Source organism: Strongylocentrotus purpuratus, unplaced genomic scaffold, assembly GCF_000002235.5.
Source record: "Strongylocentrotus purpuratus isolate Spur 01 unplaced genomic scaffold, Spur_5.0 spur5_scaffold_14, whole genome shotgun sequence".
NCBI classification, from domain to species: Eukaryota; Metazoa; Echinodermata; class Echinoidea; order Camarodonta; family Strongylocentrotidae; genus Strongylocentrotus; species Strongylocentrotus purpuratus.
In genome coordinates this window covers 16,317,546-16,331,198 of record NW_022145599.1, presented here as the reverse complement: position 1 = coordinate 16,331,198, position 13,653 = coordinate 16,317,546, and the positions used below count along the sequence as shown (strand labels likewise).

Here is a 13,653-nt window from a genome sequence, read left to right as displayed (position 1 = left end):
TTCTTAATATAAATGATTTTTGTAAATCATGTAACTCCCTGTCGTTTAGTTTATTTGCAGATAGATAATACTAATTTATTTTTTCTCACACAAAAATCCAAACGTCCTGGTTGATAAAATCGATGCCGAGTTATTACATATATTGCAATGGATACGATCAAATAAATTGTCACTCAATTTAAACAAAAAAGAACTACATACTATTTAGTAACTCCTTGGATTCATTACCCTCTGACATTATTTTTAAAAATACCCCTTTGAAACATGTTCCTCTTACCAAATTCTCTAATGGGTATAACAGTCGATGATAAACTATCTTGGAAACCACACATTGATAATGTGTAAAATCATTTCGCGCAATATTGGTGTTATTAATAGTAAGACTAAATTTGAACTTACCACAATCATCATTATTCATGCTGTATTCTTCATTGATTTTACCGTATTTTAATTACGGTCTTCTAGTTTGGGGCAATACACATCATACATTGTTGAAAAGAGTTCTATTGCTGCAAAAGAGAGTTATTCGTATCATCTGTAATGCCCCTATACAATCCCATACTGAATCTTCTGTTTTTTTTAAATATCATCTTAAAAATTAGGGATTAGTACTTATTTCAGCTCGGTCAATTTATGTTTAATTACAATAGTGGTATACTGCCTTCTGTGTTTAATGATGTGTTTCTTAAAAAAACATGCTGTTCATAAATACCCCACTCGACAATCCGATGAGTTTCACTTACCTCTTTTGAGAACATGTTCTGCACAGAACACGTTTATTTTTGAAGGCCCTAAATTTTGGAATACTCTGCATAACGATTTGAAAACTTCCCCTTCACTAATTGCTTTTTAAAAAGAGTTAAAATTTTCCTTATTACAATCGTATTATATTTAGAAATTTATTGTGGTAGAACCCATTTTTTTCCTTCTCTTTTCTTCTGCCCATCTCTCAAAGTCCATACTACTTGCCATCATGTTCTAGCTCTTTTGTTTCAGCTATCTTAAGGATTTAGTGCGCTCCCTATTTCGTGCTCGATCTCTACAATTTTCCTTTTCTCTCCTCTCCTTCCCTCCAAACGCAGCCCACATTTTTCTTCTTTATTCTGTTCTTTCTTCGTCATGTAATTGTTTACGTCTTCTTGTTTCCAGTCATTACGTGTTTTAATAACTGTTGTCTCTGTTGGCCGTTATTCTTCTTTTATTGTTTATGTATTCTATACTCTTTTCACACTCATTATTATCTGAGGAGTCCTCAATTTACAAGCTCTGCTTTTCAGTGGACCTCTCCATTTCCTCAAAATATGAATGCAGTTACATTTATAATACAATTTTTGTCTTTCTCAAATATATTAATTACTGTTAAGATTTGTTTATTACAAATGTATCTATGTTTTGTATACATTTTACATTGTGTTCGTTATTATGTATTGTATTTTGTTGGAAAATAAAAATAAATAAAAATGAATTGAAATTAAGGTTATTAATATACTTAACTGCGATAAAGTCGAATGCATTTTTAGGTTAAACAGGTGAACTATTTAGATCTGAATAATTGTCAAGATAATCTTATATCCGTTGTTCTTCTTTATTGCAGCCATGGGGAAGTCAAGAAACATCTGTGTATTAACTTCAACTTTAGTGTTAGTTGCCTTGGCAATTCTAGATCAAGTTGGCGACTATCAGTATTTGAGATCACCCGTTACATCGAGGTATAATTTCCTGGTGAGTCCGCAACACAGTATCGTCCCTTAAAATTGAACTTTATCTTTTATTTTGTTGTTAGGGGGTGGTTTATTGCTGCATTAGAATGATGACAATGATGATAGTAGAAATATTAGTAGATAATAGTAGAAATAGTAGTAGTAGTAGTAGTAGTAGTAGTAGTAGTAGGAGTAGTAGTAAAAGTATAATAATAGGGTGACCACATTTCGTGGAGATTAAAAAAAGATATTAGGAATCTGATATTTGATCCATGATTTCTCATATATTCTACACAAATATAATTATTTGAATTATTAACAAATGGACAGCAACATTTTAGACTAAATATTGGTGCAACTAAAACATTTATTGTGAAAGGATTCCGTCGATATTGCGATCTTAAAATACGATGTCGGATCCGGGGTTTACTGCTGATTTATCCAAAAATGCGATCCCCAAACTATAAAATAACTGCATAATTTGCAAAGCAAAATATCATTCAATTATTGTTTGGTATAACGTATTACTTGTGATGACATCTGCTCTCAAAATGCTCGCTTGTGGATTTATTGCTAGGAATGAAGTTGTGATTGAAACTTTAATATCCATATGTATATAACGGGTTAGTACATTGCATGGCCTGGTATAATTAGGTTGTTCCTCTTTATCACTCATAGGCGAATCAGTTTAAGGTTCAGCCTGCTCCGGTACCTCTCATGCGGTCATTCTCGGATCAGAGCAACCAACATTCTTTATGTCCAAGCAGAACAGCTCGCAAGTTTCCTCGCTTCGCTTATCCCTCAGTTCAACCAATCAACTGGACAAACCACATGGACATTACCAACAACACTCTCACAACATTCGAGCTGATAAATCCCAAGGAAACTTACTTCATATGTGACGAACTCGAGTTGCATATATACGCACGAAACGGACGTAACGAGTCCAAACAATATGGCGGTGACTTATTTCGAGCAAAGATTTTCACCACAAATTCAACTTACTCCGCTAGTTCGTCAACTGACGGTGAGATTGTTGATAATGGGAATGGAACATATAATGCCTATTTTACACTTAAATGGACAGGCGTTATCAGTATATCTGTTTCTTTGATTTATTCAAGTGAAGCTACATATGTTTTGGATCGTATACGCACTGAAAACCAGCCAAGAATAGTGTACTATGGCGCATTCGTGTCCGAAAACAAAACCCAAAAGGAAGGTTTTTGCAATATTCAACTAAGAATACCTATGGTAAGTCCTGTTTCTTTTTCTTTCTTTCTTTTTTTTTTTTTTGGAGGGGGGGGGGGGGACATTCTGATGGTACTAATATAAAGCAAGCGACATTCGAGTAAGATATACTTTTTCTAGTAATGTCAATTAACATGTTTAATCTATTCCGTGTCGATCGAGAAAATAATAAACAGACAGTCCTTCCCAGACCGGGAGAGGGTGGAGAAGAAAAACATTAATCAATGAAATCTAACAAATCTAGAATATTATGCCAGTTTAACACTTCAGAAACGAGATTCAATTAATGCCTTGAAAACTCCACTGACATTTAAAGACAATCATTAAAACAAGCCTCCACGAGTGACTCGAAGAGAGAATGTGAAGGCGAGCGTTTTCGGTCTAATTAGGGCTGTGACGTAAGAGGGAAGACACGATCCCATCATAATATTATGCAGTGCGCTCGCCGCAGTTATTGTGTTTTTTTCTGTGGATATCAGCGTACGTGTTTTTATCACGGGGGGGGGGGGGTACTTAGAGTTGGTATACTCATTTTCGAAAATAGACTCTAGTATTATGAAAACCGTTAAGAAAACGCAAAATTTGATTCCAATTTCCAATCATAAATATCTTGATAATCAGACAGGCGATCAGCTTGTATAAGTCATGGTTTTTTTGAATGACCTAAGGTTTATAATAATCATTGCAGCATTTAAAGAGTTTCAAGATGTGTTCGGTCTTTATAGCTCTTTGGTGTCACGAGACTAACAGACGCCATGAAGTTAAATTTCTGTAGACAGAACAAAAATAAACAACTGAAAGGTAAAAGTTCCAAGCCTATTTCAAAGGGGGGGGGGTGCGTAATTAACAAGCGAACCCAAGCAAATTTGCCAACAAAATATGAATTTTCCCTGATTAAGTTTTCAGATTTAATAACAACATTGCGCTATACTCGGGCCCACTTAGCAAATTTGAGATGTTACAAAAATTGGTCCTCCGGCCCTCCCCCTCCGCCCCCCCCCCCCAATCGCTCCACTGATCGAATTTTGGGAAGACTGTTGAGAAAAAATGTAACATATTATAATATGTATTTCACATTAAAACTTGTCGGTGAATTTGGTGCTGTAAAATCTCAATATCAGTTGTAAACAAACAAATTATGATGCAGGGTATGCCCTGTGTATTATTGAAGCAAATATCTGAAATAAACCTTTTTTAATCAAGTTTTTTGCCAGAAGGCAAAGTCATGCATCACTTCTTTTTGGATTTGTTTTTGTAAACCAATATTGCTCTTCCTAATTTTCCCCGAAACACTGCCAATCGTGTCTTCAATGCCTTTTACTTGATCTTACATTTTAAATTTATAAAACATAAAAGAATCATTTACTCTATACTCATTTTCCAAAATAGACTCTAGTATTATAAAAACCGTTAAGAAAACGCAAAATTTGATTTCAATTTCCAATCATAAATATCTTGATAATCAGACAGGCGATCAGCCTGTACAAGTCATGGGGTTCCTGAATAACCTAAAGGAGGCGGTGTTTTAGTAATTTAACCCCCATAAGGTCCACGATCCCTCTGTAGCGTTTTAAGGAGATGTGGGGGGGGGGGGGGATGCACCGTCCATCCAACATCCATGGTTATATTCTTTCTTTTTTTTTGGACAGAAGGAGAAGGAATTTTGTGACTTTACCGATGAAACGACTGGTTCCCCATGGTTTTGTGAGAAGCCAGTTGGCTTCGGTTGTAGTGACTGGAAGAAACACAGGATTGACGGGGGAAAAAGTGAACAACAAGCTATACAAGTGACGAATGCGACGGAAAGGGAAGCATTTAAAGTGTAAGATATTCCATTTCATTTATAGCTCAATTTTGAACATGTTAAGGAACCTTATCAATAAAAAGTTGGAACTATATATAGTTACTGTACATATGGCTCCGTCATCGATGACTTACTTATATAGAACGAAAACACTAATTTATTGTGTACAAAGGTTATTCAGAGGATGTTCTTTCTCAGGAAAACTAAAAAATTGAATGTCGACGATTCGATTTTAATCCTATCCAGACCTGCAAGTCTCTTGTCCAAAGCTTTTTGCTTTTCAAATTGATTTGTGAGTACAGCAATCTGTCACAAGAAAACAAAAGGAGGATTGAACGATCGAGATACACGTGACTGGTGATTAATAAGACACCGCTCCTCCCATAACTAAGGGAGCGGGTGATAACAAAAGTCATTTGCGGACTTGCCATCAGGAACGATCTGACGCACCCTTTAAATGACTGTTTTACTTTTAAGAGATCAAGGCCCCGTTGCATAAAACTTACCACTGATGTGTAACTTTACCCCTCCCCCCCCTCCCTTGAGCGCCAGGGGAGGGGGCCCATCTAAAAAAAAAGTCAAATTAACGTGTTTTTACACGTTTTTGGTCCCAGGGGAGGGGACTCGGGCCCCCGGACCCCCTGGATCCGTCACTGGTTACCATTGATGGCAAAGTTATCATCAATGGTAAGTAATTTTGTGCAAAGGGGCCCAGGGCCCCGTTTTAAATATTACTAACGACCTTCTTGCGATTGATATTAATCGCGATTGATTTGAATGGTTCCAGGACAATCGCCCCCGGCAAATTACCCCCCTGTTCATTAGCGGGGAAGTCCATTCTGATAACAAGTTTGTTTTAATAAAAGCTGAAAACAGAGAAACAAGTTGATCATATTTTGAGCTAAATTAGATTAGAAATAGGAAAGTTGCGAAGTTTTGAAGTTGTCATCAGTGAAACACAAATTGGCAACTTTATGACGCATCATGCGAGCTCTTTCCTAAGTTGCCCTCCACAACAAATTTCATAAACTTATTAGTTATTCATGACGGAATAAATTAGTTTCATCAGGGGTTCTATACAAACATATTTGCAAACAATTTTTTTTTAGGGTGAATGTATGATTGAACATTTTCTTAAGAAAGAATACAGATTTTTGAAGTTGCTCTTTTCTAAGTTGCCCTCTACAACAAATTTCATTTACTTTCATTTTATTAGTTATTTATGACGGAATAAATTAGTTTCATCAGGGGTTCTACACAAACATATTTGCAAAAAATTTTTTTTTTAGGGTGAATGTATGATTGAACATTTTTTTAAGAAAGAGTACAGATTTTTGAAGTTGCTCTTTTCTAAGTTGCCTTCTACAACAAATTTCATAAACTTTCATTTTATTAGTTATTTATGACGGAATAAATTAGTTTCATCAGGGGTTCTATACAAAAATATTTGCAAACAATTTTTTTTTTAGGGTGAATGTATGATTGAACATTTTCTTAAGAAAGAATACAGATTTTTGAAGTTGCTCTTTTCTAAGTTGCCCTCTACAACAAATTTCATAAACTTTCATTTTATTAGTTATTTATGACGGAATAAATTTGTTTCATCAGGGGTTCTATACAAACATATCTGCAAACCATTTTTTTTTTAGGGTGAATGTATGATTAAACATTTTCTTAATAAGAAAGAATACAGATTTTTGAAGTTTTTTTGTACAAGGCAAATGTGTATCCCGACACAGCCATAAGGCGAAGAAGGCAAGGAATCTATGTTCAAAGAAAGTTTTATCCTTAACCATTCACATTTATACGTTTTTTTCTCAGGGTGGAGCTCGCTCTAATGAAAAATATGGCTGTTATGAAAAAAATAGTTCATTATAACATACTGTAGTACAGAATATGACACACTTTTTTGTGTACGTCAATAGACAACTAGTACTTTGACGTATACAACAAACAATTTGCAGTCATTATCATTGATTATGATGTAATGTATTCGATCATAACTTACGTGGACACTGGACAAGTTCATGAAACATGTGGGTCTCGTGACTGGGTGCATTTGTCAACACAATTTTTAATACAGTTCATTAAAGTTTATGTGATCTATAATGTTTTAATAAGTGTGTTTTGATACCTGGACAATTGCTTCACGAGGAGAAACTGAAATTAACAGCTGAGATCTCCTAATTGAACGCCAGCCCAAAACGATGATGCTTGAAATGTTGACAGATGAGTTATGATAATTCAACTATTCCCTTTATTTAACAGACTGTAAAAACGTGCATGATAACCATTTCATTGTCAAAATACTATTTTCTACAATTAAGAATAATTTTGTGTGAGTTTTTGGAAGCCTATTCAACAAAACTGTAGAGATAACAGCTGCTATTGTAGTTGAGTATCGGGTAGGGGTGAAATCGGCCGTCTCCCTCCCCTTTGCGGCCTAAAACGGGGAAAGAGAGACGGAGAGCAAGGGACAAAAGGGAGAAAGAAAGAGAAAGAGAAGAAAAGAAGAACAAAAGAGAAAATATAAAGAGATAAAAAAGAAATAAAATTGTCGAATTGCTTAAACTCGACAGCGTCCTGGGGCTCTGCCGCTGGACCTCCCTTGGAAAAAATCTTGATCCACCTCTGTATTGCAACATTTGGTAATATGTTGTATATTTTATACAAATGAAATTGGCAAATGCGCAAACTTCTTTCCGAATTATGTTGCACCTGCCGGATCCGATGCAGGTTCATGTACATGTACCTTGGAAATGGATTTTTGCTTATCATAATTGCCTTCTGAAAAGTTGTTTGTAGTCTTGATAGAAAATTGAGAAAATGATAAATTTCTCATCAAGGATATTACTGTTATTATGCTGTACAGTCAACTTTGATTGAGGTAATAATAAGCTCGCGAAAGACTGTAAAAGGGCCTTGTCAGTTACAAGAGAGGTGTGATTTTAGCATTCTATATTTGTCATTACGGCAAACATGTTTGAATTACGGTAGTTTAGATTGACATAAAAGAAATGCGCGACACTGAAAACCTTAAAAGGCTTTCAACTGGGAAAGATAATAGCCACACGTTTACGAAACAAATAATATAACAACAAAAACTTTGTTTGAGGTAATAAATAATAAGCTCGCGAAAGACTGAAAAAGGGCCTTGTCCTTTACAAGAGAGGTGTGATTTTAGCATTCTATAATTGTCCTTACGGCAAACATGTTTGAATTACGGTAGTTTACATTGACATAAAAGAAATGCGCGACACTGAAAACCTTAAAAGGCTTTCAACTGGGAATGATAATAGCACACGTTTACGAAACAAATAATACAGCAACAAAAACTGTTAAAATTATAAAAAGAACAGGTGTCCTACTTGTCCTAAATACATAATAGCCTTAGCCGTGTTTGTTTTGTCACCAGTCGTCCCGAGTGTCCACTACCTACATTCTTTTATAAGCCTACAACTACCACATCCACATCAAGGTTTTTAGGAATATTCATCCAGGGACCCGGGGGTGTTTAACAAAGATCCTAAGTCGAACTTAAAGAGGCATGTTCCCCGTATTCCAGAGGGCGTTCAAAATACGTACCCGCTGGCGGACGGTGCTAGCTGCCTATTGACACCAACAGAATACGGCTCTTACGCAGATGGCATGTTCCGAATGCCCGGACAATACCGATTATCGCATACATGTGCCGAAGTAATGCCAATAGCAGTTCGGCTCTAAGATTCGGCTGCTGTTTCCGCCCACTTTCGTGACGTCGCGATCGTCAGCGATCAGCTGGCTTGGCGAAGGCCGGCCAGGCCGCGCGTACTTTGATTGACAGCTGTATGCAAATTAGAAGTCGATCTTCGGAACCAAGATGGCGATGACTAGAGCAGCGATAACTACACTGGCGGGAACGTGCCACTTTAACTCTTAGTTAGACTTAAACATTATGGAGAGCCATTTGTAGCCTCCAAATAAAATATAAACAAAAGCGAAAATTCGAGTATTTTAGACTTTTTATAAATTCCACGTCAAGAACATGAAATCTCCTTGATAACAGAAATAAGAATGATTTGAATCAACATTTTATGCCTTTTAAGATAACTTTTACAAAGTATTGTCAAAGATAACAACGGCTTTCCATAATTGTTAAGTCCGACTGTGTAAATATATGTGTATCGCAATACCATGTAACACGACGAATTTCCATTGTTAATAATAATAATAATAATAACATTAACAAAAATAATAATAATCAGACTATCAGTGATAATAATGCAATACATTATCGATACTTGTAAAATCCTATCGTCATTCCACCTCACTTGATATACATGTATATCAATTTCGATGCATGGCTACATCTTTGTTTTTATTGTTAATTGTTTGTTTTTGTTTTCTGTCAGCTCAAACAATTATTTTATTAATTTTTGTATGAGTGTATATTATGTTATATATATGTGTATCGCAATATCGTGTAACACGACGAATTTCCATTGTTAAAAGGGCAATAAATATGAACCTTATGAACTTAGGATTTACCCCCGGACCTTTGTATAATTCGAAGCACACATTCATGGAGTAAGGCATGGAACTGTTTTGTGAACTCTTTCAAATCCGCCAGAGGTTTTTTCAAGCCGTAATTATTGCATTCAAATTTACTCCTAGAAAGCTGGAATTTCGAAATTAGGTCGGTACTTCTTTATAATAAGATCAATAGTTTTGTGGTGGGCATTGCATTCTGTGTGCCTACATTTAATTAATGAAACTACACCAAATGAATATAATAATTATTGCATTGCCGGATGTAGGAGCGCGTAGGAGCGCGGGGCACAAGGCAACATTTATCTATATTTGCCACACTCGACCCAGGTGAGGTTAATGGGTACCTGGCAGGAATGATTTCCTTGAATGCTAGAGCGCCATATAATATGGCAGTCATTGCTTAAGCCAGGGTTACAAGTCTAAGGTGACACAGTACATGAGCGCTATTTGCAAGAACCCACTATTCGCAAATGTAATTGTTGGGAAGGTACATAATTATCACGTGTCAGTGATGGAAATTTTGTTACCACAGAAGAAGTTGTCATCTGACTACAGGCGCGGATCCAGGATTGCTTAGGGGGGGGGGGGGCAAATTTGAAATTATGCGAGCCAAATATTGGTACGTAACGGTGACACCGGCAGTGGAGAAATGAGCAAAAACGTTTGGGGACGGGGGGAAGGGGGGGGGGGGGTAGACAAAAACAATCCGCATCATCCCACTCTTACATGCAGGCCCCGCTGAACGTTTCTCTAAGTAGGTGAGTGGGGGGGGGGGGTAGGTATTTACGATCAGGTAGAGCGTTGCGTAAATTGGCGTGGGGTCTAGGGGCGAAGCCCCTGCGCCGTCAAGGGGTGGAGCCCGCAGATAATCAGCGGGTATAGGCATTTAATAACGGTCAGATGAGTATATTTTGATACCTTATTTGTGACACTGGTAGGACAAAAATCGGTTTGGGGCCAGGGGGCGGAGCCCCCAGAAGCTCAGATGTTTTATACATTAAATTACCGTCAGATGAGCATATTTTGATACCTTATTTGTGGGTTACCTTTTTTGTGGGTTCAGGGGCTTAGCCCCCTGAAACTCACGGGTTATGGGCAAAAGATTACAGTCAGATGAGCATCCAGGGGGCCGCCTTAGGGCCATTGGTTTGGTTCAGGGGGCAGAGCTCCGGAAGCTCAGGGGTTAAGACATTTAATAACGGGCAGATGAGCATAATGATACCTTATTTGTGACACTGGCAGGTCACTAATTGGCGTGGGGTCCACGTGGCCACGTGGCCCCAAGAAGCTCAGGGGTTTTAGGCATTTTATAACGGTCAGATAAGCATGCAGGGGCCGCCTTAGGGCCCCTGGTGGGGTCGAGGGGGCGGAGCCCCCAAAAGCTCAGGGGTTTTAGGCATTTAATTACAGTCAGATGAACATATTTTGAAACCTTATTTGTGACACTGGCATGTCACGAATTGGCACATATATGGAAACGTTTGCTTGTCTCATAAAAGAAGTTGACCACAAACTGACTCCCACATGGTGTTGAGTGCTCAGGGGTCACGGGCCACTGGTTTTATCGGGCAGGTAGTTCCATTATGTGATTGGGTAAATTAACTATTACAAAATGAGGGGACACATTACATTGTACAATGGGGACACACATTGTTTTTATTGTGCAGAACATTCTCTTTTATTTACTTACTTATTGCATGAAACTATAAAACCAAAATGCATTTTGTATTCTAACACTTGGAGTACAAAGAATAATAACAGGTGAATGAAATGCATAAACACTACAAACACCTGGGGAGGAAGCATTCATAAATTTGAATAATTTAGTTGATAAACAGCTCCGCATGTGGACGTTTCGTGGAGAAGCAATGGATTCTTAAAACAACACGAACTTAACAACACGAACCCATTTAACAGAATGTCGGAACGTAAATTAAATTTGGCGCGGTTAGAAAATGCATCTTTCTACGTACCCTACGACTTTAATGGTACGATCCAGTAAATTAAAACAGTAAAATGGCTCTTATTTTAAAATTACTCGTTAAATAAAACCCAAAACTTCAGTGATATCAGAGAAAATATGTTATATCTCACTAATAATTAAAAAAGATGTATAAACATTGTGAAAGTGTAGCATTTTATGATAAAAGACACTGATTTGGCGAAGATGACGTCATTAGTGCGCTTGCATCAGGAAATTCAGACGCCGATAAGTTATTGGTCAAGCCTTTTTGTTTCATTTATTCCGACAAAATTATACAATCAATCAAAAACAAGTTTGATAACAGAAGAAAGCTCACGATTAGTATTTTCATTAACCGCTTGCCCCAAAGTCGCTTGACCACAGTGAAACGAGTGAGAGCTTGCGAGAGCGGTCAAAGTGTGATTGAAACTCGCTATTTGCTCTTCTCAACGCAAAGAGAGACGACATTGAGCTGGATGAATGTATTTTTTCCGACAAAATTACAGAAAATTTGCGCATGGTCTTTTTACATTATACTTTATGAAATGTTACCCGAGTGACTTCCGGGCGCCCCAATGCTGGAAAGAAACGCACATTTTAGAAAACTTCACTTTTTCATGGAAAGATGCTTATTTGTTCTATGAAGTCAGATTGAGCGGATGATACGTTTCCATATGGACACTTATTGGCGTGAGGTTCAGATTGCCGAGACCACAGAAGCTCAGGGGTTTTAAGCATTAAATTACCGTCAGATTAGCATCCAGCCGTGCGCCTTAGGGCCTTAGGTGGGGTCCAGGGGGCAGAGCCATCGGAAGTCAAGGGGTTTTAGGCATTTAATTACGGTCAGATTAGCATATTTTAATTCCTTTGATATCTTACCCCTTTTATCTCCTTCCTTTTTTCCTTATTTTTTTCCTTTTTTTTCCCCCTTTTTTTTCCCCTTTTTTTTTCCCTTCATTTTTTTCCTTCTTTTTTTCCCCTTCTTTTTCCCCCTTATTTTTGTTGCCATTGTACTGGTGCTTGCGCTAATTGATTCAGGTCCTCCCACCTTCCTGGGTATACTAACGCCGAAGTCGAATTGATGCCACGTACGTGTGCAAATCAGTCGGATAAAGCTTAATTTATTTAATCATCGCATAATTTCGAACTTACTAGTGAGTAATTAATGCAAAGGCTAATTTTATCGAACACTCTCATACATTTACAGGTCAAAAACACAGCTCACTGGTCCGGTAAAGTCTGTTACAGTGATCCGAGGGAACGCGACACAAGCCCTGATGTCCACTGATGATCTACCCGTGTGTTCACTAGGCTACAACAGCAAGCAACCAGAAATTGCGGGATATTACGATCAGGGTAATTGGTTTTCACCTACCTGTCGGGTTCATCGATTCCGAGATGTTGCTCAAATAAAGAAATGTTTCAGTAATAGACAATTATTCTTCTTGGGAGATTCTACTATACGTCAGCTACACGAGTATTATCTGAAAACGCTGAACTTATCAATGTCTTTCTTAGGAGAAAAGGGGACTGGCTATACAGGACCCGTTTCGGGTAAAGATTCGAAGAACAATATAACAACATTATTTGCTTTTCACAAATACCCTGTTGGCAAAAAAGTTTGGACTTATGACAAAGATTTGGAATACATTGCTACAAGAATCGGCAAGATTGCAAGCTCTGGGTCTCCTGTCGTCGTAGTTTCTGTTTGGGCACATTTTGAGTCTGCTCCTCCTCTGTTTTACGAGAAAAGGGTGCGAGGAATAGTAGCGGCCATGGGAAGATTGCTAGATAGGAACAAACGCGCTGTGGTGTTATTCAAGGGCGGCAACACACGACAATACACGACTTTCGGCCAACATACGTCTTGCAGTGACTGGTACGCGAGAGGCAATGAAGAGCGCATGCGTAATATTATCTTCCAGGATAGCAGGATTGGTTTTATCGATGCTTGGGATATGACGCATGCGCAATTGCAAGCTGATAATGTGCACCCAACGGGGTTCCATATCGTGAACATAAATGACAAACTCCTTACGTTGTTAGGCTGTTCCTAAATAATGGAGTCGTTGTGGTCGATATCATACCATTGAACCCTGGGGTGTCAGTCAAATATAAATACTGTAAGCATGCGTGACAAAGAAAATGCGTATAATACCCCCTTCCCATACACGGATTTTCCTTACGAGTCCTTACAGATCGCCAACTCGTAGTCAATCGCAAGCATCCGTAAATAACTCGCTGGTATCCGTAAATATCTCGTCACAACTCGCAACAACTCGCAGACACTCGTAAGGCAATTTTTTGACATGTCAAAAATCTTCTTACGATTGTCCACGGATTTATTTTTCCGTAAATAGCTCGTACATAGCTCGTAACAATCCGTAAGTATCGTAGACCGCTCG

At 37.8% G+C, this 13,653-nt stretch overlaps 1 protein-coding gene across 1 annotated transcript; it reads left to right on the top strand.

Annotated features, from left to right (window-relative positions):
- Positions 1–2,392: 2,392 nt before the first annotated feature.
- Positions 2,393–13,305, top strand: LOC105441205 (NXPE family member 3-like). The gene is made up of 3 exons (XM_030985114.1): positions 2,393–2,954; positions 4,601–4,773; positions 12,456–13,305. The coding sequence occupies exons 1-3, from the start codon at positions 2,418–2,420 to the stop codon at positions 13,303–13,305; spliced, it is 1,560 nt and encodes a 519-aa protein (XP_030840974.1). The 5' UTR covers positions 2,393–2,417.
- The last annotated feature ends 348 nt before the right edge of the window (positions 13,306–13,653 follow it).

Excerpts from the sequence above, each read along its gene's own strand:
- LOC105441205 (XM_030985114.1), top strand. The coding sequence starts at position 2,418 with ATGCGGTCATTCTCGGATCAGAGCAACCAACATTCTTTATGTCCAAGC. Across the intron at positions 2,955-4,600 it reads TTCAACTAAGAATACCTATG|AAGGAGAAGGAATTTTGTGA; the intron begins GTAAGTCCTGTT and ends TTTTTTGGACAG. Across the intron at positions 4,774-12,455 it reads GAAAGGGAAGCATTTAAAGT|GTCAAAAACACAGCTCACTG; the intron begins GTAAGATATTCC and ends ATACATTTACAG.